The 26,164-nt window shown below is 31.6% G+C and overlaps 1 protein-coding gene across 3 annotated transcripts; it reads right to left on the bottom strand.

The window, feature by feature from the left end:
• Positions 1-325: 325 nt before the first annotated feature.
• Positions 326-26,164, bottom strand: LOC134721926 (uncharacterized). 3 transcript variants are annotated; one of them, XM_063585232.1, is made up of 12 exons: positions 26,087-26,164; positions 15,602-17,816; positions 14,911-15,039; positions 14,270-14,400; positions 13,454-13,561; positions 12,829-12,958; positions 12,216-12,386; positions 11,588-11,783; positions 11,153-11,283; positions 2,192-2,355; positions 1,074-1,112; positions 326-481 (listed from the first exon to the last, which is right to left on the bottom strand). In XM_063585232.1, exons 1-11 carry the CDS (start codon positions 26,151-26,153, stop codon positions 1,078-1,080), a joined length of 3,477 nt encoding a protein of 1,158 aa, XP_063441302.1. In that variant the 5' UTR covers positions 26,154-26,164; the 3' UTR covers positions 326-481; positions 1,074-1,077. The 3 variants fall into 3 exon arrangements, with proteins under 3 accessions (XP_063441302.1, XP_063441304.1, XP_063441303.1); XM_063585234.1 differs by having other exon boundaries at positions 14,911-15,034; positions 15,603-17,816; XM_063585233.1 differs by lacking the exon at positions 26,087-26,164 and adding an exon at positions 23,611-23,708.

Genomic DNA, 26,164 nt, shown 5'->3' with positions numbered 1-26,164 from the left:
AAGAGGTGGTTCAATTAACAGCATGTTTGGCAATTAAAAAATCATAAATTAACAAATTTAGCTTTAACATATACTTTATTTATAGTGGTTGTATAAAAGTTATATAATGGTTTTGTGTTTTAAGAGATATTCATCCCTATGCATATCGGGTTTTATGCGTAAATTGTCTCTCCTGTTTTTAGACCTTTTCTATCTCTTTCATAAGAAGAGTGACTTTTCTATTGTTCTAGTGTCACTGGAAATCCCACTGGGTAGTTGTCTAATATAAAGGCAATCATACCAAATCACCTTACTTTTATATTAAATGAAGACACCAAAAACATAATAAGATTTATTTCTTTATTAAAATCTTATAAATATTTAACAAAATAAAATATGTATAACATACAGAAAAAAAGTTCTGAAAATAAAATCTTCACATTCAAATGATTTATAACTTAAATTATTTGAAGGTGGTTTACCCTTTCGATTGCACTTTCACCTGAAACAAACAAATATATCTACTTTTGATTATGAAGGTAGTCCTGAAGTTCTGTTATCGTTAAAAGGTCTAAATCATAAGAAAACAAAATTGAATATATGATAATACAGTGTATCTGCTATCTGACAGTTCATTTTTTTATCACTATAATGCTAAAAATCAAAATATTTCAATATGAAATACAGAGAAGCCAATATCTAAGAATCATCATTGATTTTTTTTTATGTGAAAACTAATAATAAATTCCTTTCTTATTTAAAGGTGATTACACCTGTAAGGTATTATATTTGTAATGCTCATAATTCAATTTAAAATTAACTAATGCAACTTCTAACTATAAAATTCATTAAAACAACCAAACATGCTTTTTAAAAGATTTGTACTATTTACTTAAAACATCTTTGAAAATTTCATATAATTTGGTTTTCAAATAGTATATTGCATTCATTTTAACCTTGTTCTTTAACAGAAAAAATATAGAAAACATTATTGCATACTCACATTATTAGTTCAACTAATAAGTCATTTAAGAAGTAAATATCAAAGTATTGAGAAAGTAAACAAACTTTGCTGATTACATTGTCATAGTTACCTGTTCAACCAAGATGTGGTCTGATTTTTATGACTGAAACTATAAAGAAGTTAAAAGTTAGAGAATGCATTTGTAGGACATGATAACATAAATTAAAAAAAAAAACATTAGTAAAAGAAATTGATCTTCATGTATTTGCTTTTGGTGTCAGATATTTGGGTACATTGGGTTTACAGGTTAGCATCCATTCATGTTGATAAAGAATGCTAAGCAAGCAACAATCAATCAATGACAGCTGTATTGTTACCTTTAGATGTTAGTTTAGAATACCTTATGTTGTTAGGTTGCTGTCTTTTTGGTGTCACTACACTTATATTACTCATATAGCTTGGTCATCATATGACCTCTTCTGCTTGAATGAAAAGGCATGAAAGAAAGTGAATGAATCCACAGCACAGTGATTTGGTGAAACATTGTGCACACAGAAGAGGGTAGTTATGCTCTTTACCCTCAGGCATCAAACGGTCATTATCATCTGCCGTTAGCATCAAAACAATTAAAAAATTAAACCATGATTTGTCATAATATCCTTATCATCATTCGTCAAATGTCTCAAATAATAATATCTTTAGATTCAACATGATTCGGCAAGACCAGTTGATTTTTTTTATTGTCTAAAGAAAGTGTACATTTCATTGCCATGTACCAAGCATTACTGTTAACATCATTTGGCAAGATTTTTTACCGTTATTCGTCATGAAGGTAACCCCACAGAAGGTACCCTCACAGAAGAATGAATTGTTGTAAAAAAAGAACAGAGGATGAAACTAAACCATCAATATTCATCAAAAACCTTTTAAAGGTGATGCAATACTATGCTCCTGTTAAAAATATATTTAATTCATATCTGTTAGGTAGATTCTGAGAATGTGTAGCTAAGACAATGTAAGAAGATCCATTATATCTATTTTTTATGATGTAAAAATGCCTGCTTGTTTATGGAAAAACAAGAAATCCAAAATTTTATTTATAGGAGATGTAGAAAAGATAGTGCCAAACTATGTCTTCTACTAAAGATTCTTTTTTGCAAGGAATTTCTGTAGTTTATTTACTTTCAAATATAATAAATTTTACAAAGTAAGATAACTCTTGTAAAAGCCTAATGGAAAAATACTTGCCTGCAATTTCATTCTTTTTAGCATCATCCGACTTTTCCTTGTTTTCAGATAATATTGAAATGAAAGCTGGTAACTTCCTTTGTTTGAATGGAATATCAGACTGTTCTGTAACCCCTTCCTCATATTGTCTTTTCAATTGTAACTTTTGTGGTTTATCCTTTTCTCTAAAATAAAGGTGAAAGGTTATGTATTATCTGCAGTTCCAGATAGGTGTAGTATGATTGAAATCTTGCAAAGAATGCTGCTCAGATTTGCACTAGGGGTCATTTTGAAATTGCACTGAGATGTGTTTTTGGTTAATATCTAAAGCCTCACTGCAACTTTAAAAAGAAGAACAGCAACAGAAATGTTTATTTTTTTTATTTCTATTTCATGTGCACATATTGATTTTGTATCATGAATTGATATATGGACCATAATTTGGTATTCGGCCTTTGGTTTCTTTTTGTATCCTTTTTTATAAGTTCCTAAATTTCAACTTTTATTCTGTGGGTTGTGTTGATGTTAGAATAGTATTAATGGAACAATTGAGTTTTTCAAGAAAAAATTAATACATTTTGATTCACTGTTTACGTGACAGGAAACAAAACAGGAAACCAATCTTTATTTTCTTTATTTTGCACAATATATTTCAAAAGACATAAATGAACACCATTACTAGTGTTACTTGCTTCATGTTAATATTTAAAATCTATTTTCAATGTTAAATTAAAGTTTTTTTTAAACGCGACAGGAAACCATAAGAAACCGAAAGCCTTTTTTTAGTTTTATTTTATTGCAAAATCTGCTTAAAATGATCTGAACAGTATACTTTTTCTTAAAATCCATCTTAAATGTAACAGTATTATAAAAACTCCTAAATATGTGCTTGTTTTGAAAACAATAAGTACAATTTATTCAGGAATTTGCATATTTTCTTCATTGATACAGGATACCATAATCGTTGTATCTTGATGTTTTGGCAGCACTCCTTTTGCGCCAATTACTGTTTTTCAGGGGTATCATTTGCGCCAATATTTTTTCTCTCAAATGTATCAATTGCGCCAGTTTTCGGAACTCATTTGCGCCAATTTACCTAAACACATATTGATCGTACTTATATATACATTTAGTATAATTTTTGTCTTATAAATTTTTATTCATTAAATATTTTTTTATGTTGTTGGTGGAAGGTGACTTTCAGCAATTGTATACAATACATGGATTCAGGAATGGACATTAAATTCCACTTTAATATTGCCTTTTGTCTTCCAAATCAGGAGACTGTTATAGAAAAGTGTTTCTTTGCCTAAGGAATGTTGTGAAAGATTTAATCGTCAAATGAATTTTACATCTATGCATGTAAATTTTGAGGAGAGAATGCACGTTGTCGTTTAAGAGTTTCCCCCAGAAATTATTATCAGTTGAGGCATGTCGTTTTCACCGTGGCCCGACATGGGGTCGGAAAATACAAAATCTTGGGCTAGCAAAAGAGTATAAAAAAAGTTGGCAGTGATGTTAGCAAGTGGTTACACCATATTTTTTTATTAGCTTTTCTGAACCCAGATGAAGTAGGTGATTGCTTTGCTGAAGATTTAATACGGGATATGTCAAAAGACAAGAAAATAGAAGTCGTTTTTCTTTAAATTGGCGCAATCGTATATTTTATTTTTGGCGCAAATGATACCATGTAATTTTTAAAACAGGTGGCGCAAACGTAGCCTTGGAGAAAAAAAGTTGTGGCGCAAAAGGACGTATTTTTGGCGCAAACGGATCTTTCCCGATGTTTTAGCCAAAACAATGTATTTATATTTGGTTTTGAAATTCCAGTTATATACAATTTATTCCAAATCATTGGTAATGTAAAATTCTTTAAATCCAGTAAAGAAAAAAACTTTTAACCTGGAATTAGAATCTTTAAAATAGGCACCATGTGCTATTTGTGACCTGTACACCATCTACATGGTTTCCACATTTTAACCTACTTTAGTGGGCTAAAATCAATAAAGTACTTTCTTTCAAGTCATGCATGGTAAAAGTTTACTTTTCCTTTGACAAGTTTATTGCGTTTCTGATAAGTGTTTGCAGAACATGAATAAAATCAAAGAGCTGAAAGCTCTGAAGAAAAATGACGCCACTGTTTCTAATATTGGGATAGTTTTTATGCAAGTCTTGATTTTCACATACTGTAATTAGTTTAACAATGCAACATGTATCTTAAGCATATAATTGCTATTCATATATGTGTGTGTGTGTGAAGGTGACAACTGGCTGGTTTTTTTAAGACAAATGAATAGGTCAAGACTACCTGAATTGAACAAATAAATACCATAGAAAGGCTTGTATATTTCTCACTGGTACATAGTCTGAATTCGGGTCCGTTCGCTTCCATTCACGTTTGCGCCCACTCATGTTAACCCCCTTTCACTTTCACACCCTACATGTTCGCACCCAATCTTATGGTTTTGTGTTTAATAACTCTGTAAGCAAGTGCTTTCTTATAAGTATAATTGTTGTCAGTGTCTCAAAATAAAGTGAGACAGCATTTTTTTTTTGTGTTGAATAAATCTTAATCATGTTTTGGATAGCATATTGTTAAAAATAATAATAATCCTTTCTAAATAAAGTGGTATTTTGTCAACGTTTTATTTTGTGTTGAATAACTCTTAATCATGTTTTGGTAAGTGTATTGCTATAACTTTGTTTCATTGACTTGTTTCAAAATGAAGTGAGATTCTGACTATGTTTTTTTCTGTGTGTTGAATAAATTTTATCATTTTTTGCTATATTAGTGGATTGCTATATTTTGGTTTCTATGATTTATTGTTTCGTTGTTTCAGATCAAAGGGACCAAGCTGTTAAAAACAATTATCTTTTGTGTTTTTCCTTTAATATCTTCAATTTTTGGAAAATGACGCGTCAGCGGCATTCTTCCATTACTATTGACCAGAACAACAGGAAGTCGATTATTGACTCTGCCTACCGCACTTGGTTTCATATTTACTATTTTACAAATTAAACTGGTATCTGCTTGTATTCCGCTACACTAGAACAAAGTGTGTTAGTCGGACGGTAACCAGTTTACATACTTTATTTTATTTAGTACAACAAAAATGTTGACCTGTCCATAGGAAGTCTTGTATAGTCCGCGCTTTTATTCTCAACAATTGGACCTTCCAGTGGGGATGCGCACTAAATAGTACAATTAGCAAGAAATAAGAGAACAAGTTCAATATTCGCGGCGAGGTTGTTTGTTTACATTCCGCCATCTTTGTTATTGATATTGTAGAGGGCGCTCTCATGATTTTTCAAACTAATTATTTTAACTCGTCCATATTAATAAGTTATTTCTATTTAATATCAAATTAAAAGTGATAAATATAAAAACTAAACCTTTCATTTCAAATTTCTCCTTTCTTTTCAATGCATTTAGAATTTGTAAACTAAAAAACGTAATCGGTTATTGTTCATTCCGTTTTGATGTTTCATACCGACTTAAAATTGGTTTGTATAAATATAGACCCTTCAAACTTTAATGTGAAAGGTATATTAAAGACTGTTTTACAAAAGGATGGAACTTTTTTATTTTCAAAATCGTATTATAGTGATATCTGTCATGTACGGATTTCGACTTTCACCAGTTAATTTCTTCTTTTACACGTGCGTTTTAAACTTCCTTTCAAAACATCGCAAAGTTTCAAAATTGTTTTTTAAGTGATTTTAACTTATTTCAACAATCATGAAGCATTCTAGAATCATTTTAAAACAGTTTCTACTTCTGTTTGATGATCGAAAACAGGGTTTCTCAAGAAAATACCGCAAACGATCGCAGAGGATTTGAAATGTTCAACTCAAATCGGCACCTGGTTAAATCGGCATATAGTCAAATCGGCACCTATTTGAAGTCAATTTGGCATCCAATAATATTTGTTATAATATTTTCTATTCAATCAACTTATAACTTTTACAAAGTACATAGTTGATAAGTTGTTGTGTATAAAGGTAAACAACGAAGCCCTTACCCAAGCTGTTACTTAACAATGAAACAATTAGAAAAATAACATGGAAAACTATGAGTCACTTTCAATAAATCTAACTTTCATGCCAAATAATAGCTAATTTTAGGTGTTTTTTTCAGGAAAGTTTAAACAACATCAAACCAACAATCCTGTAAAATCATCTCAACTGGTTAAAAAATGCATAAAAAATGAATATTCAATACCTTTAATTCCTAAATATACCTCATATATATAATTAAAAATACATGTTCCAGACCATGAGTATTTGGACTGTATGTTCCGGACGGTATACATATACTCGTACAGTCTGACAATACCTGTATGGTCGGACCGTATGAGTAAACATGTATGGTCCAGTATGAGCTAACCATTTATTATTTTTTAGTTTTTATAAATTTTTATCATTACAATTACTTTTAGATGGATTAAATGAATAATTGAACATTGAATTTAAATATTTGTTTAATTGAATATCTGAATCCTATTTTGGTACTCTCTCCCATGGTGACTCTTACTACCACAATTAATGATAAATTATTTACATTTACAAGTTTGCAGTTCATTCATGTTATTCCTTTGCATTTGCATTATTTCATAAAGTTTCTAATATTCTAAAATTGTAGTTCCACATCATGTTAACTTCCGATAATGTAAATTTCTATGATCATAATTCAATTAATGTATTACTGATCGACAAGCTAAATACAAGATATTAACATGATGAACAGATTTAATAAGTGTGATTTTTTGTGTTAGTTAAAAAATTAAGTTTTTATTCCAATTACTCTTGGAACTTTTACATATTAATTTGAGAGTTTAGTTATGTTGAGCTGTAAATGAACTTTACATGCATTTGTAACTTATAAACTTAAGCAACTTCTTAATGATATTAATCAGATAATTTTGAAAAAGTACGCATACGGTCCAGACTGCACGCGTACGGTCCAAATACTCATACGGTCTGGAACATACACATTTAGTTGAGAAAAATAAATATATACAAAATGTACATGAACCCCCAAAAATGTGAAAGTAAATATTTTCAGACAATCCTTACCTTAGGTACTTAACTCTTTTTGCTTAAATACTAAAAACAAATCTGGCAACCCCTTTCTTATTTTTACTCTTTTTGCTTAAAATACTGTTAAAAATATATATTTATTAAACATGGGTGACAAATTGACTATATAGGGTGTCGATTTGACCAGGTGCCAATTTAACCAGGTGCCGGTTTGACTATAATTTTTTTAAATTACCTGAGTTTCATTAGACCTTTGATAACAGTAACAAAAAGATTATTTAAAATTAATTAAAATTTTCTGAGAGAAGGGACTTATAATAATGTACCAGTGAGAAATATACAAGCCTTTCTACGGTATTTATTTGTACAATTCAGGTAGTCTTGACCTATTCATTTGTCTTAAAAAAAACAGTCACTTCACACACACACATATATACGAATATCAATTATATGCTTACAAGACATGTTGCATTGTTAAATTAATTACGGTATGTGAAAATCAAGACTTGCATAAAAAATATCCCAATATTAGAGACAGTGGCGTCATTTTTCCTCAGAGCTTTCAGCTCTTTGATTTACTCATACCAAGCTATAAATACATTCAGTATTTACACCAAAGCAATTTAAAACAACAACCATGATTTTCCAATTATTCAACTTGAATTTGAATTAAAATTGGGCGTGAATGAGTAGAGTGCGAACGGACCTTGGGTGTGAATGTGCGAGCATGTAGGGTGCGAAAATGTATTGGGCGCAAACAGACCTGATACCACATAGTCTTAACCCCCTTCTCCCACAAAATATTAAGTAAATAGTCTTTTTGTTACTGTTTTCAAAGGTCTAATGAAACTCAGATAATTTCAAACATTTGTCAAAGAATTCTAGTCAAACCAGCACCTAGTTAAATTGGCACCTGGACAAATCAGGACCTGGTTAAAATCGACACCTGATATAGTCAATTCGTCACCCATGTTAAATATATATTTTTAACAGTATTTTAAGCAAAAAGAGTAAAAATAAGAAAGGGGTTGCCAGAATTTTTTTCAGTATTTAAGCAAAAAGAGTTAAATACTAACTTTCACATTTTTGGGTGTTCATGTACATTTTGTATATATTTATTTTTCTCAACTAAATGACTTTTTTTGTGTATTTTTAATGAAGTATATATATGAGTAGTCCAAATAATTATTACGTCTGGCAAGGCTTTTTTAATTTTATTCTGGAACACCTTCCAATGACCGCAAGGCTATGTTAATTTTTTTCTGGGACGCCTTCCTACGAACGTTTTTGGAAGGCGTCCCAGAAAGAAAAAAAATAGCCTTGCCAGACGTCATAATTATTTGGACTAATACATGAGATATTGGATATTTTTCTGCATTATTTTAACCAGTTGAGCATTATACAGGATTGTTGGTTTAATGCTGTTTAAACTTTACTGATAAAAAACACCTTAAATTTGCTAATTATTTGGCATGAAAGTTTGATTTATTGAAAGAGACTCATAGTTTTCCATTTTATTTTAATAATTGTCTGATAGTTAAACAACAGCATTGGTAAGGGCTTCGTTGTTTATCTATATACACAACAACATATTCACTTTTGTTTCGTTGTTTACCTATATACACAACAACATATTCACTTTGTACTTGGTAACAGTCATTAATTAATTGAATAGAAAATATTATAACAAATATTATTGGATGCCAAATGGACGTCAAATAGGTGCCGATTTGACTAGATGCCAATTTAACCAGGTGCCGACTTGACTTGTATGTTTCAATTCCTCTGCAATCGTTTGCGGTATTTTCTTGAGAAAACCTATTTTCCATCATCAAAGAGAAGAAGAAACTGCTTTAAAATGATTCTAGAACGATTCATGATTGTTAAAATAAGTTTAATTCACTTAAAAAACAATTTTAAAACTTGCGATGTTTAAACAGGAAGTTTCAAAAGCACGTGTAAAAGAAGAAAATAACCGGTGAGAGTGGAAATCCGTACATGACAGATATCACTATAGTACGACTTTGAAAGTAAAACAGTTCAATCTTTTTGTAAAACAGTCTTTAATATACCTATCACATTAATGTTTGAAGGGTCTTAAGCTTATTCAAACCATATAAGTCGGTATGAAACACCAAAACAGAATGAACAACAACTGATTACGTTTTGTAGTTTACAAATTCTAAACTGGTTCCCGTCAAACTACAACACTTTGTTCGAGTGTAGTGGAATACAAGCAGAAACCAGTTAGTTTGTAAAATAGTAAATATGAAACCGAGTGTAAACTGGTTCCTGGCTGATTACTACACAATGATCATGCATAATGATAACACAAGCAGATTCCAGTTTGTATGGAAAATAGTAAATACGAAACCAAGCGCGGTAGGCAGAGAAATGTAATAAAGTTCAGGTCGGCAGTAATGGAACAATGACTGCGTCATTTTCCAAAAAAATAATTAAAAATTGTGACAAAGATACCAACTTTGTACATTCCAAGTGTAACGTATATTAACATGTATTCTTTTATTAAATTATCTTTATTCACCTAAAATATCCAGTAATATTTACTGCTAAGCTAAATCAATCCAACGAACATTGACACCATGATAAGAGACGTAATTTCGATTGAATTTTCCAAGGACCCTTTACATCGTTATTGGGAAATGAAGTGTGTTAAAACGTCGGTCAAATCTGCAATCGATTTTGTCAAGTCATTGGGCATTTATTTTCACACAAGATCGTATGTAACATTATGCACATAGGAAAAATAATAGACCCCCGGCGCAATCTCTTTGAAAATTGTATTTTCCTTTTTTAAACAAGACGAAACGAGTCTACAGATTATGTTTGCTTACATCCCGTTGGAAACAAAAACAATGTTTAGACCAAGTATTCTGTATATCCAGCTGTAAGGGCGTGATCACATGTTAGTCACATGTTTCACGTATGACCGGAAATGATTAGAACTTAACGACAAAAACAATTTTAATAAATAATTGGACTTCTGTTTCGTGTGAAATGTAACCCATAATGATAACGTCATTTTCAAACTTAAATATTACGAAGAACAAAACAAGAATGTAAATCATCTCTGATTTACCTGTTTGAACATCTCGCGAGAGTTCATATTTGCATATTGTTGCAAAGAATTCTTTTACAACAAAGCAGATTAAACCATCTAAAATGTGCATTACGAAATGGGAAACCAAAATAATGACAGTGTTCTTACACCTGCTACAGAAATACTTATAGTTCTCGGCATTTTCTTCTCACTATTCTTATTGGTCGATGTTCTTTATTATTTGAAAGCAAAAGTTGCGAATTTGCTAGTGACGATTATCTATAAAACAGTCAGCATTATGCACTTCGGAAGCGAAAAAGTAACGCGAGAAACGACACAAAAATACGGTTGTATAATCTTTGAAAATTGTTATTTTCAATTTTTTTTCTAGGGAAGAGTAGCATACACTTGTATGTTGATAAAAATAATGGCATCTTTAGATGTAGTTACAACTTTTCTTACAGTAATTCACAATTTTATCACTTTTCTATAGTTATAGGAAACGAGCCCAATAGCAAATTATGGTCCATATCATATCCTTTATTTTCCATTATATTCCAAAAAATTAAAAATGTAAATCTTTTTTTATTATTATTCCAGTAATTGGAGAGATTTAAAATCAACTTTAAAAGTTAAAAGTAATGTCCTCTTGGGTAAATTTTCCAAGCCAACCATTATCTCAAATTTTAATCTTTATTCTGTTGTCCCTAACAATACTTTGTCCAGACAAACCTTACTGAAAAAAAAATCCTCACAATATCAGTATAAGAAATAAATGAATAAAAGTAAATTGTAAGAATTTCCTGAGTGTTTACTTTTGACACAAATGTAGGGAAAATGAAATCCTGATACAATGTGGTAATTTAGCTCCAATGACTTACCTAGTTTCTTTACCATCCAATGATACTTTTCTTTGCTTCCTCTTGATATGTTTTAATTTACATGGCTTTACTTCTGAACAAACACCAGTTTTTGAATAAGATGGACAAGTTGTTATGTGTCTCTTTTTACACTATAATGATAAAGAATTTGATCTAGCATAAAGAACACATAGATAGATTGTTATTTTTTCTATTATATGCTGTAAAAAAAGTTTGGCATCATATATTTTAATTCAAATACTTTAAATAAATCAAAAGTTACAAAGTTGAGTAATAAATTTTTAATGATTTTTGGGGTTGAATCAGAAGCATTTGACAATCACTTATTTAAAGTTATGTTTAGAAATAAAGTTGTTTTTTAAAATATGATATTACAAAAACTTGTTGCAAAACTGTATTTACTTGAGTATATATAAAGCCAGGTTTTCATCTTACCTTTTCTCCCAACTGACAAAATCCTTTGATAAAATCTTGGCAAACTTTAGCTGTTTTACTGACATTTACATGTAGATATGGACAGTCGTCACGGTTACAAACTCCTCGCAGAAAATAAGAACATGTTGGCATCTTCTCCTTGGCCACTTTATGAGAAAACAGACAATCATCAACTTTACAGGTTCCTCTTAAGAATCTAAATATAGAAAAAATATAAATTGACTGTTATTTATACCCTAATAACACAGGACAAATAACTATAATTACTTTTAACTATAACATCTGTATTCAATTTATTAGTGTGTTTTTCTATTCCACAATGATGTATCATGTATGAGTAGTTGTGTCTCTTTCATACAATACCTTATACCAACACAATCACTTTGTAAAATCTGTGGATCATGTATGTATGTTTGGATGATTATCTCCCCTTTATACTTCATTAAATACACAATCACACTTGCTTGAATCCCCTTTATGATCTCCTTTTTGTACTTATTCAAAAACAAAGCCACTGTGTTTTGATCATGTATGTGTGGACCAACATTTTCCCTTAATACTAACTCAGCATACACGCCACCCTACATTGACCATGTAAGCAGTTGTCTCCCCTTATTTTAAAACCGACCTTGTGCACACAGCTACTCTGTCTGGATCATGTACATATGGACAGTTACTTCCCCTTTCACACTTTCCAAATCTGTTGAAGAACATGCAGTATTTCTTGGCTACTTTCTTCTTTGTATTGTCCTTCTTATACTTTGCTGTAGCAGTGAGAATACTTCTGTGTTTCATTCGGCTACAAAAGATATCTAGATTAAAATATAGTCTCTGAAATTATTGCATAGCTAACAACGCTTCTATATACAAGAAACAATATAATATACACAAGTGTATTATGTAATCTGTAGCATGATTACCCAAGAACAAAAGTAACATAACAACTTTTTCATTTAGAGGTCTCCAGTACTTGCATTCAACATAATTATGTAGCTGCAAGATGATATGAACAGTGCATAGTACAAATATAGCTTAGCAAGTAACTGACACTATTCATCATATTTTGTTAGATATGAAACAAATTTGTGAATGACTGGAGCAATAGTCAAACTCCCTCTAATCCTGTTCCTTTGTTGAAAATCAGAACTTTTTGCTATGTTTATTGTCTCTTTGACACATTCCCCATTTCCATTCTCAATTTTATTGTTATAAAGCAGGCTATGCACGATCTGACAATTTACCTAGCAATTGCTTTGGCTTTGTTAGAGCCAACTTGTTCCAATGTTCCAGGTTTCGTCTGTATATAAGTCATTCCACCTATATCAATTCTGTTCACAGAAGATTTGAAAGCTTGTCTTGAGATTTGATTATCTGTAAAATAAGTTATCTTAATTAAGCAAAGATATTTTTGGAATTTAAGTCTAGATATTTTATCAGCCTATATATTTTGTCTGGATATGGGCCTAGATTTCTTTCTGTGGTTTTATAAGCTAGCTTCTTAAAGTAGTGTGTATATGTAAGTTTTAAACCTACTTTCATAATCCAGTGCCATCTACTGATTTCTTGATTAAAGAAGTGGTCATTGTCTTGGTATCTAGACTGTACAAAATTTCATTTCAATTGTGTTTTTAACTTTTACTAAATATTGCCTTAATAGGCAAAGGAGGCAGTTTGTGAGCACTCAAAACTGATTTAACCAAGCTACATTGTGTGCATGTACCATGTTGAGCTATCTTGACCATATGTCATGTGTATTGTTCATTGTTGTCTTTGTTAAGTGTTTTTTTTCTCCGACGATTTTCGTTTTTATGCTTGGTGTGGTCTTTTGATTAAAATATTCAGATACAATTGTGTCATTAATTATACCAGATTTAACAGGACTTGAATCCATCCTTTTTAAGGTTTTCCCTGAAGTATCCATCTGGAATTTGATTCCTCTGACTTTCACTATCTTCATTGCTGAGGTATTCATTTCTAAAAATAACAACATAATATTAAAAATCAAAAGAGTCTGTAAGCACTGGATGGTATAGCTTATTGGGCCTTGGGAACTTTAAACATAACATTGCATTGTTTTAATTATTAGAAGGCATTACAGGTTAAATTTAATACCATTACGGAAAAGGAAGAAAACTCCAATTTTTATCATTTCTCTAACAATGACTTCATTGATTTTTTAAGTACAGATACTAGATCTTTGCATCTTGCATTTTTTTTTACACAATTCCTGTAATTTTCTTGACAAATATGGTTATTCACATTCACATCATTTTGTAATGGAATATCTGTGTATTTAATTCACTGATAAATTCTTGAATATTCATGCATAGGATGTACAGAATATTGTGTTCAACTTCAATGCCCTATGTTTTTGTTTTTTTCTGATCAGTCAAGATAATTTTTCCGGAAAATTGATAACTATTCAGGCTAACACAAAAGAGCTAAAATTCTACAGATGCTTTTCCACATATTTTTTTTCCCAATTCTTTATGAAACACTTCCACACAAACATTCAAATGTATCATCCATTCTCTATTGAGTCAAGTTATGAATTTAAAAGACAAATTGATAACTTATTTAACTCATATTATATTTGAATGCTTTTTTTAAGACAAACCATTTTTTTTCTTTTGTTAATGGTTAGATCATTTTAACAGAAGAGGTGTTGTTTATATTACATACTTTTAACAACAATTTGATTATTGTTTGGCTTTTGTTGATTTGTCTTCACCAGACTATGTCCACTAGATTTATATAACATTCCATTTATAACAACCATTTTGTTGTTATCTTTACTGCTCTGGATAGTATGTCTGAAAGGAAAAAAAAGATTTACTGCTTTGTCAATTTCATTTTAAAATCTTCTATCTGTTTGTACCAATAGTTACTTAAGACAGATATTAAATACATTTGAGCTGGTGAATTTTTAAATGTTCATATTTAAAACCAGATTTACACTTTATGGCATATTTCACTCAGAATTATATAACATAGATATTTCAAAATGTCTGCCATCTTATATTTAAATAACTATACAATATGGGGTTTCTCATTGTCAAATGCTGTATGGTGAATGTTGAAAAATTAAACTATCGACAAACAGGAAGTGTCTGCACAGCTGATGTAAAATCTGCTTACAAGCTACAATTCAATTTTTTATCAAGCTCCTGATCATATATAAAATCATTCCTTCTATAGAGGACAAGAAAACTGTGACAAAGTTTTCAACCCAAGTTATTTTGGGAATGCAGATAAAAACAAATAGATTTATGTCAAAAGCTAATAGAAAAATAGAAATTATAACAGTAATCAAATAAACCTACACTTTCTTGTAATTTGTAGGACTTTTTGTTGTCCTTTGAAGCCGTTTCAGCACATATCTTTTATTTATCAATAATGGACTTTTTGCTGTATTTCCTTGACGACTGTACTTGTACATATTTCTGTCTGAAAAATATAAATGTAATTGTTGTTAAAAGGTGTGAGAATTTTCATCATTTTACCTGTAATATTTTAGGAAATTTATATCCTATGTAAAAGATTCTTTCCACTTTCAAAGAATATCATGAATATTGTAGCTATAATCATGTTTTCTCCTCAACTGCTCTATTTCTAGGTGATAATAACAAGTTGTCATGACTTATATACAAACCATTTTGTGTTACATTTTGTTGTCACAATAGGATATGTGTGCATATATACATGATACATGCAGTCCATAAAAACATCTGTGATATTTATTTCTTCCATAGATTTTATAGTCAAACAATAACATGCTTATTACATCTATTAGGTCCCCTCTATTAAATGAACAACTGTCTTGTCAGGTCACCATCTGCTAGCTATAGTAGTACTTATTATGCATTTTGAACTTAAATGCAAATATAAGGTTTTATTATGGTGCCAAGGTTGACCTTTATCTTGTTTATATTTAAAAAAAAAATATGGGACTTACTCACTCATTCACTCACAGTAATTATTTATTTAAACTGATTACCATGTATTTTGTTCTTACCCAATCTGTATTTGGATGTCCAGTTCCTTCCCTTATTTGGTTTAGAATGGATCCATTGATTATTGTAGTTATATTTAGATTTACTCCTGCTAATGCCATGGTAACCATTCCCATGGTAACTAATCCTGCTTGGAAATTTCTTTCTTCTGTGTGAACTGGATCCATAAAACCTGTTCCTTGTTTGACGCCATGAATTTCCTGAAGATTTATGATACCATCCAGAATACCCTTGACTTCTTTCAACTCCAACAGTACTTGTGCAAGTGGACATGTCATTAAATATAAATTGAGACTTGAAAACTGGTTTCTTTTTATTTGCTGTTAATTTCAGTATTGGACTGGTATTTTGACCAATCTTTCTCAATTTGTACTTGGACTTTATGATGTTGGATGCAACTTGTGTGTTGCTATTCGTTAAAGTATGAATTATTGTTTCTCCTTGTGAATTTTGTTTTCTTAATTTGAATTTTGAATTAAAAACTACAGGATTTTGATTTCCTCCCGTTGACGGTTGACTGCAGTGTGGTGATGATAATTCATTGCTAGAAGATATTGAAGAACAAACTTTTTGAAGTTTGTATTTAGATTTTATCACATTTGTTGTTTGAGACCTGGTTGACATCAATAAAACATTCCTTGAGCTGGAAGACTCTGATAAAACATTCCTTGAGCTGGAAGACTCTGATAAAACATTCCTTGAGCTGGAAAACTCTGATAAAACATTCCCTGAGCTGTATTCTGAATCAATGAATACCCTATTATGTTTTGGCGTAATGGAAGGTGCAATTTCAGACACATTTTTCCTAAGTTTATATTTTGAATTAAAAGGCACTTTTGAAGTCTTTATGTTTTCCACAAAAGACTCTCTGCCACCAGTTTTTGACGGCAAAGGATTACAAGTTACTGGAGTTTCTATAGGCACACTTTTCTGCAATGAATACCTTGACTTTTGGGTAAATCTATCAGCATCTATCAATTCACTTTTCCTACAAACAGAATCTGGATTTAACCCTGACAAATCATGTATGATTTTATTTGTAGGGTTTGTGTTAACAGAATTTTTCTGCTGATTTTGAATAGTGACAGATGTGTTTTTTGTGAGATCCTTGCTAACTTCAGTTTTTACTCCATTTTTGACAACTATATCAAGCCTTTTGGTATTTGTAATTTTTTGAGGATTGCTTACATTTGATTTGAATGATAACTGTCTTTTCAATGCTGAAATTTTATCTGATGTTTCAGATAGCTTTCTATTTAATTCCTGTAACATCTCTTTCTTTGAAGGAGAAATTTCAGAACTACTTGATTTTGTTCTTGTTTGTTTTCCATCAGGTATTTGACTTACTGCCGCAGACTTCTTAGATTTGCCAATTTCTTTTGATTCATCTGTACTTTTCACTGTATCAACACTACCTTGATAAGACTTAGAATATTGAAGATTTGGTTTCACAAAATGACTTCCAGTGATATCACTCAACTTAGTTTCTGAAGTTTTCAAATCACTTATACTGTCACTGCACAATCTAGTTGATGCTATTTCTGTTTTTTCATTTGGTGGGTGTGTCTGCACCAATGTTTGATTTTTAGACCTATTCATAAAGGGATGTTTCCTTAGTCTCTGTAAAACACATCCATTTTGAGGTAAACTGCTTGTATCTCTATTATCTGTCACCAAATTTTCAGTTCCCTTTTGTTTTGGTAAATTTATATCTAATGGTACTGAGTAAGACCTTTTTAACAATTCATTTTTCAGTTTCTTATTTTCCTCAGTAGAAGTTTTGATTGAAGCAGGCTTTGAGATTTTATTAGATATTTGAATGTCTAATTTGTGAGATCCCAATGACAATTTTTGAGAGGACCAAATACTGGAATGATTTACTGCTTTTTGAGAAGTTGACGGTAAGCTCAGGTTTGACTGTAATTCTGTCAGAGATCCCTTTATTACTTTGTTATCTTGTGTACCATTTGTTGATGATCTATAAATGACTGTTTGACATGGACACGGTTGAGTTATTGCTGTCTTTTGAGCTTTATTGTAATCAATGTTTGTTTTCTTCCAGGAAAATTTAGAGGAATCCTTTTCAGACTGTTTCCCTGTATTGCTGATATGTCTTCTTTGCCTATCATCTTTATCTTGTTTATATAACAGTTTACTGGATGTGTTTGGTCCTACTTCACTATGTTTTGATGATCCTGCAGTGGTATTTATCAAATCTATGAAAAAATACAAAAATACATATATGAACTTGGATTATACATGTAATATATATATGTAAGTGCCTGTTAATCCATGATGACTGAAAACAAATTTATAACAAGAGTGCACACGCTGGAATGTCTCTCCTTCTTTACTAATCATTGATATTACATGTATGTTGACAATCCTAAACATAAAGCTTTATTACAACTGTCACATAAACTTTAAAAAAGATAACTAAACATTGACCAATGAACCATGAAAATGAGGTCAAGGTCAGATGAACAATGCCAGGCAAACATGTACAGCTAAAAATTCTTCCATACAATAAATATAGTTGACCTATTGCTTGAAGTTTAAGAAAAACTGACAAAACACAAAAACTTAATACTGAGCAACATGAGCAATGAACCGTGAAAATGAGATCAAGGTCAAATAAAACCTGCGCAACTGACATATAGATCATAAATTATTTCCATACACCAAATAAAGTAAACCAATGGCATATTGTATTAGAAAAAAAGACCAAAACTCAACCAGATGCTCCGCAGGGCGTAGCTTTATACGACCGCAGAGGTTGAACCCTGAACGGTTGGGGCAAGTATGGACACAACATTCAAGCTGGATTCAGCTCTAAATTTGGATTGTGATTAAATAGTTGACACAGCATAGGTTTCTGACACAGAATGAATGTGTTCTAATGAAATTAAAATTTTTGTTTTCTCTTAGAGCAATTCACTATGCTGTTGAATATTATTCCTCTCAAAAAAATGTTTGAAGAAATTTTCTTTTTATTTATGAAATTTCAAATAAGATTGAACCCAACTTTTTTAATCACATCCCCCTTTCCCTTATTCCAAAACTAATCTCAATTAAAATTTCTAATGGAGTTTGCAACAATTACTACTCATTTAAATACATCATAAAATATTAAGATGTAAAAAAACTGCTTGTTATCACTGAATGGTAAAGATTATTTTAATTTATCAGTTGGTAGTAAAAAGTGAATATACATTGTATATTGTATATATAACAAAGATTTAAGTTGATTCTGGACAAAAAAAGATAACTCCAAATAAAAAAAAATCTTACAATTAGATATTTCTTGCTTACTATTCTGGACAAAGAAAGATAACTCTAATTAAAAACAAAATTGCTATTTCACAATATTTTGCAATAAGATATTTCTTGCCATTGCGCAATACTGTGCAATTGAAAAGACTTGCTATTGCACAAAACTTGATATAATAATTTTAGATCCTGATTTTGACCAACTAGAAAACTGGGCCCATAATCAAAAATCTAAGTACATGTTTGGATTCAGCATATCAAAGAACCTCAAGATTTCAATTTTTGTTAAAATCAAACTAAGTTTAATTTTGGACCCTTTGGACTTTAATGTAGACCAATTTGAAAACAAGACCAAAAATGAGGAATCTACATACACAGTTAGATTTGGCATATCAAAGAACCCCATTTATTCAATTTTTGATGAAATCAAACAAAGTTTAATTTTGGACCAACTTGAAAACTGGGCCGATAATCAAGAATCTAAGTACATTTTTAGATTCAGCATATCAAAGAACCCAACCGAATAATTTTTTGTCAAAATCAAACGAAGTTTAATTTTGGACCCTTTGGACCTTAATGTAGACCAATTTGAAAACGGGACCAAAAGTTGAAAATCTACATACACAGTTAGATTCGGCATATCAAAGAACACCAATTATTCAATTTTGATGAAATCAAACAAAGTTTAATTTTGGACCCTTTGGGCCCCTTATTCCTAAACTGTTGGGACCAAAACTCCCAAAATCATTACCAACCTTCCTTTTATGGTCATAAACCTTGTGTTTAAATTTCATAGATTTCTATTTACTTATACTAAAGTTATGGTGCAAAAAACAAGAAAAATGCTTATTTGGGTCCCTTTTTGGCCCCTAATTCCTAAACTGTTGGGACCTAAACTCCCAAAATCAATACCAACCTTCCTTTTGTGGTCATAAACATTGTGTTTAAATTTCATTATTTTCTATTTACTTAAACTAAAGTTATTGTGTGAAAACCAAGAATAATGCTTATTTGGGCCCTTTTTTCATGTTTTTGGCCCCTAATTCCTAAACTGTTGAAACCAAAACTCCCAAAATCAATCCCAACCTTTCTTTTGTGGTCATAAACCTTGTGTCAACGATTTGGACCAACTTGAAAACTGGGCCGATAATCAAGAATCTAAGTACATTTTTAGATTCAGCATATCAAAGAACCCAACCGAATAATTTTTTGTCAAAATCAAACGAAGTTTAATTTTGGACCCTTTGGACCTTAATGTAGACCAATTTGAAAACGGGACCAAAAGTTGAAAATCTACATACACAGTTAGATTCGGCATATCAAAGAACACCAATTATTCAATTTTGATGAAATCAAACAAAGTTTAATTTTGGACCCTTTGGGCCCCTTATTCCTAAACTGTTGGGACCAAAACTCCCAAAATCATTACCAACCTTCCTTTTATGGTCATAAACCTTGTGTTTAAATTTCATAGATTTCTATTTACTTATACTAAAGTTATGGTGCAAAAACCAAGAAAAATGCTTATTTGGGTCCCTTTTTGGCCCCTAACTCCTAAACTGTTGGGACCTAAACTCCCAAAATTAATACCAACCTTCCTTTTGTGGTCATAAACATTGTGTTTAAATTTCATTATTTTCTATTTACTTAAACTAAAGTTATTGTGTGAAAACCAAGAATAATGCTTATTTGGGCCCTTTTTTGGCCCCTAATTCCTAAACTGTTGAAACCAAAACTCCCAAAATCAATCCCAACCTTTCTTTTGTGGTCATTAACCTTGTGTCAAAATTTCATAGATTTCTATTAACTTAAACTAAAGTTATAGTGCGAAAACCAAGAAAATGCTTTTTTGGGCCCTTTTTGGCCCCTAATTCCTAAAATGTTGGGACCAAAACTCCCAAAATCAATACCAACCTTCCTTTTGTGGTCATAAACCTTGTGATAAAATTTTATAGATTTATATTCACTTTTACTAAAGTTAGAGTGTGAAAAACTAAAAGTATTCGGACGACGACGACGACGACGACGCAGACGACGACGCCAACGTGATAGCAATATACGACAAAAATTTTTTCAAAATTTGCGGTCGTATAAAAACTTAACTTTGACCCGCTGAACTATGAAAATGAGGTCAAGGCCAAATGACATCTGCCCGCTAGACATGTACACCTTACAATCATTCCATACAACAAATATAGTAGACCTATTGCATAAAGTATGAGAAAAACAGACCAAAACACAAAAACTTAACTATAACCACTGAACCATGAAAATGAGGTCAAGGTCAGATAACACCTGCCAGTTGGACATGTACACTTTACAGCCCTTCCATACACTGAATATACTAAACCTATTGCTTATAGTATCCAAGATATAGACATGACCACCAAAACTTAACCTTGTTCACTGATCCATGAAATGAAGTCCTGGTCAAGTGAAATCTGTCTGACAGACAAGAGGACCTTGCAAGGTATGCACATACCAAATATAGTTATCCTATTACTTATATATATAAGTTATAATAAGAGAGAATTTAACATTACAAAAAATCTTAAACTTTTTTTCAAGTGATCACTGAACCGTAAAAATGAGGTCAAGGACATTGGACATGTGACTGGCAGAAACTTCATAACATTAGGCATCTGTATACAAAGTATGAGGCATCCAGGTCTTTCACCTTTTAAAATATAAAGCTTTTAAGAAGTAAGCTAACGCCGCTGCCGCCAGATCACTATCCCTATGTCGAGCTTTCTTCAACAAAAGTTGCAGGCTCGACAAAAATTGGACATGTTGGAATGTGATTAAACTTAAATATAAAATAGTCATAAAAAAACTACATCAGAATTTCACAAACATATTAGATACTACATGTCCAAATCTGATTAAAATTAGATCTTTCTTTAGCATGACGAAATTCAAGTACTCATCATTGCTTTTGAGCTTTCGAGGCACTTACGCCATGAAAATGTTCTGTCTTATGTTGTATTTATTACTTCAACTAGGTGCTCCACAGGGCTCAGCTTTGTACGAACGCAGAGGTCAAATCCTAAATAGTTGGGGCAAGTTTGGACACAACATACAATCTTGATACAGCTCTACATTTGGATTGTGATCAAATTTTTGACATAATTTGAGTTTCTGACACAAAACAAATGGCAAGATCTTACAAATCTATTGTGCAATATTGTGCAATTGAAGATTTCTTCTTCAAACTTTTCAAAAATTTGTGGATTTTGAGTAATTCGGAAAAAAACCCAACCTACTACCACACCCTTTTTTGGCAATTAGTCCAAAACCAGACATTTCTTTATACATTATTTAAGTAGTGTAAACGAGGTAAATCCTAACATATCCAACATTGTATGTCAAATGTTTTTGAGTTACCTCCCTTACATTGCTTTTAAATTGTCTCAATTGTCCATTGACCAAAATCCTAATTCCCCCCTCCCCTAATTACAAAACATTTTGAGCCATAACACCCCAAAGTCAATACTAACTATCCCTTCATGGTGTGGAAAATTGTGTTATAATTTCAGAGAGATTCATATATACATAAACACAAGTTATTGTTTGAAAACTATAATAAAAATGCTTATTTTGTGCTCCCTGTTTAGACACTTTTTCCTAAACCTTTGGGACCATAACCCCCAAAATCAATCTAAACCTTCTACCTGTGGTATTCAACATTGTGGTACAAATTTCAGAGCAATTGGAATAATATTACACAAGTTTATATCCTGAAAGTAGAAAAATACTTGTTTCTGGACCTTTTTGGGACCCTAATTCCAAAACTGTTTGGACCTTTATCCCCAACATCAATCCCATCTTCTTTTTGAAATATTGAACCTTTTTAAAAATTTCATAGAGATCCATTCACTAAAGTTATTGTCCAGACACCAAATGTGTCTTCTGACAACGGAGATGATGATGACGACGCAAACGACGACATCATGCTATTACATTTTTTAGTGGTCGATAAAAATGTATATTATGAGGGTTGCTGTCCAATCATGGAACCAGAGTAACAGATGATGGGTCATATTATATCATATATTTTTATTATTACAAATTGCTTACCTCATTTACTTTGATAATTTATATTAATCAATTAAATCAAAATCAATCATATTACATGCATTATTACTCTGTTTAACCTTTTTATAATTTACTTTACATTATGTTTGAAAATTATATTGTAATTATTCTGCTCATTTTGGGCGCAGTGATTGGCAAATAAAATATTTGTTTGTTTGTTTGTTTCAGTTATACACTGACACTGTCTGTGTCACCAATCATGCCTTTGTCCTTTAATTTATGTCTTTTTTTTAATAATTGGTTAATAATTGTTATATATAGACTTTTTTAAAATAACATGCAACATATGGAAAATGTCACAGTCGGTATTTCAGGGTATATTTATCTGACTAATGCCATAATGGGATTTTCATAATCATTAGATTGTATTTTCAAACCTGTAAGCCTTAATTCTCAAGTTGAAAAAAATGAGTTATAATATTAGTAAACATGGCATGCTATTTAAGTTGAATCATATGAAGAAAAAGGAAACTTTGTGGTTTAAAACATTTTCAATTTTGTCAACATATTATTTACAACATGTCAACAACTTTTTTCAGTTGTGAAATTGAAGTATAGCCAGGAAATCTAGTTCGTGTTAAAGGTACAACAAAGTAAACAGGTTAAAGAATGAATGCATTTGAACTTTTTGTTAATGTGAAGTACCAGTCAGATATCTTATTTGACGTTTTAATATCCGTTGTTCTGTTTCTGAGGTGTTGACTGTTGACATTTTTTTGAAGATCGTAAGCGATTTTTCACAATCTATCCTATAACCAAAAATCTTATGGAACACGCTAAACTCGGACCAAAGATGGCTCGGACCTAAGATAACTCGGACCAAAAACAACACGAACCAGTTTGAAAAATAATTGTGACCACCTTATCGTACATCATTGAGTTGTTCGACTTTACCCATTTTTTAAACGCAAATGGCTTATATCGTTGTCCGTCCGTCAACATGTCGGATACTAACTGAAAAAATGCTCTACAAAATTGAACACGAAAAGGTTGCAATTCCTAAAAATAATAAATTAATTCCTCAAAAAAGACAAACAAGACATTCTAATTCGAACAGCTTCCAAATTCCATCCTGCAAAACACAGTACAGAAAAGAATCATATTTTCCAAGAACTATTACCGACTGGAACAAACTACCGGATAACATTGTAAATTGCACTTCAGTAGACTCTTTCAAATCTTCAATCTCAAAGCATCAATATTAATTACAACATCTAACTTTATTATATACAATTTTTATTATACATGTTATATTTTTTATTTTTCGTATTTTTAAAAAAATTGTACATTTGACCTTTTTATAATTTACTTTACATTATGTTTGAAAATTATATTGTAATTATTCTGCTCATTTTGGGCGCAGTGATTGGCAAATAAAATATTTGTTTGTTTGTTTGTTTCAGTTATACACTGACACTGTCTGTGTCACCAATCATGCCTTTGTCCTTTAATTTATGTTTTTTTTTTAATAATTGGTTAATAATTGTTATATATAGACTTTTTTAAAATAAAGATGCAACATATGGAAAATGTCACAGTCGGTATTTCAGGGTATATTTATCTGACTAATGCCATAATGGGATTTTCATAATCATTAGATTGTATTTTCAAACCTGTAAGCCTTAATTCTCAAGTTGAAAAAAATGAGTTATAATATTAGTAAACATGGCATGCTATTTAAGTTGAATCATATGAAGAAAAAGGAAACTTTGTGGTTTAAAACATTTTCAATTTTGTCAACACACCAGCGGCTACTGCAGAAAATGAGCTATTACGGTATCCGTGGAGATGTTCTTGGTTGGATAAGCGCATGGCTTACCAAACGAAACCAACGAGTTTGTGTAGATGGTGAAATGAGTGATATGAAAGCAGTACGTTCCGGTGTACCCCAGGGGATGGTCCTTGGACCCTTATGTTTCCTGCTGTACATCAACGACATAGGCGATTCTATATCGCCATGTACCAGTCTACGACTGTTTGCTGACGACTCCCTTTTGTACAGAAGCGTCCAAAACTCGGATACATGCCAGCAGCTACAACAAGACCTTACGCAACTGGTAGAATGGGCAAGACGCTGGCAGATGACATTCCATCCAGCAAAATGTTTCATCCTTAGGGTAACCAGAAAACGCAACCCTGTCGTTCACAACTACCATATGATGGGACACTACCTGGAAACTGTTCAGCACTACCCATACCTCGGCTTAGAACTATCAGAGGACATGAATTGGGACCATCATATAACAAAAGCAACATCAAAAGCCAACAGAACACTTGGATTTTTAAGAAGGAACTTAAATAAGTGCCCACAAGACATAAAAGAGAGTGCATACAAAACATTAGTCCGACCACACCTTGAGTATGCATCTGCAGTGTGGGACCCATATAAAAAGTGCCATATTAACCAAATCGAGATGGTACAACGAAGAGCTGCCCGATTTGTAACATCAACCTATTCTCGGGAACCAGGAACTGTAACCAACATCCTACAGACACTTGGCTGGCCAACACTAGCAACACGCAGACAAGGAGCCAGGCTCATACTCCTTTATAAGATCCTACATGGAGAAGCATCAGTCATTATTCCAGATTACATCAGGAGACCAACTGTAACAACCCGACAATACCACAGAGACAGGTTTTCCAGAGTCAGCACTTCAACGGATGCCTATAAATACAGTTTCATCCCAAGAACAATTGTTGACTGGAACCAACTACCTGAATGTGCCATCCAAGCTCCCACAACAGTCGCCTTCCCGGTCTGTGTGTGGCAGTTCCTGGCGTAACTATTGATGCCTGATTTTAACCCTGTACAGTTGTTGCAAACATCACATAATTTTATTTGTTTTTGTTCCTGTAAATACACAAAGTTTCTTATTTTTAACTTGGCGTGTACTGGTTGACACACGCGCACAGTATATTTGCGTTATGGATTTTCCGACTGCAGATTAACCACATAGAAGTAGAAGAAGAACATATTATTTACAACATGTCATTGTCAACAACTTTTTTCAGTTGTGAAATTGAAGTATAGCCAGGAAATCTAGTTCGTGTTAAAGGTACAACAAAGTAAACAGGTTAAAGAATGAATGCATTTGAACTTTTTGTTAATGTGAAGTACCAGTCAGATATCTTATTTGACGTTTTAATATCTGTTGTTCTGTTTCTGAGGTGTTGACTGTCGACATTTTTTTGAAGA

This window comes from Mytilus trossulus, chromosome 6 (assembly GCF_036588685.1).
Source record: "Mytilus trossulus isolate FHL-02 chromosome 6, PNRI_Mtr1.1.1.hap1, whole genome shotgun sequence".
In the NCBI taxonomy this organism is placed as follows: Eukaryota; Metazoa; Mollusca; class Bivalvia; order Mytilida; family Mytilidae; genus Mytilus; species Mytilus trossulus.
The sequence above is the reverse complement of the archived record's forward strand: the minus strand, read 5'-3'. Positions and strand labels throughout refer to the sequence as shown.

Bases quoted from the DNA above. Each gene is read 5' to 3' on its own strand.
- LOC134721926 (XM_063585232.1), bottom strand. From the start codon at position 26,153: ATGTCGACAGTCAACACCTCAGAAACAGAACAACAGATATTAAAACGT. The intron at 17,817-26,086 runs GTACTTCACATT...ATTTTTTCATAG, and splicing joins TCAAATAAGATATCTGACTG to ATTTGATAAATACCACTGCA. The intron at 2,356-11,152 runs GTAAGTCATTGG...CCTTTATTTTAG, and splicing joins TTGGATGGTAAAGAAACTAG to AGAAAAGGATAAACCACAAA.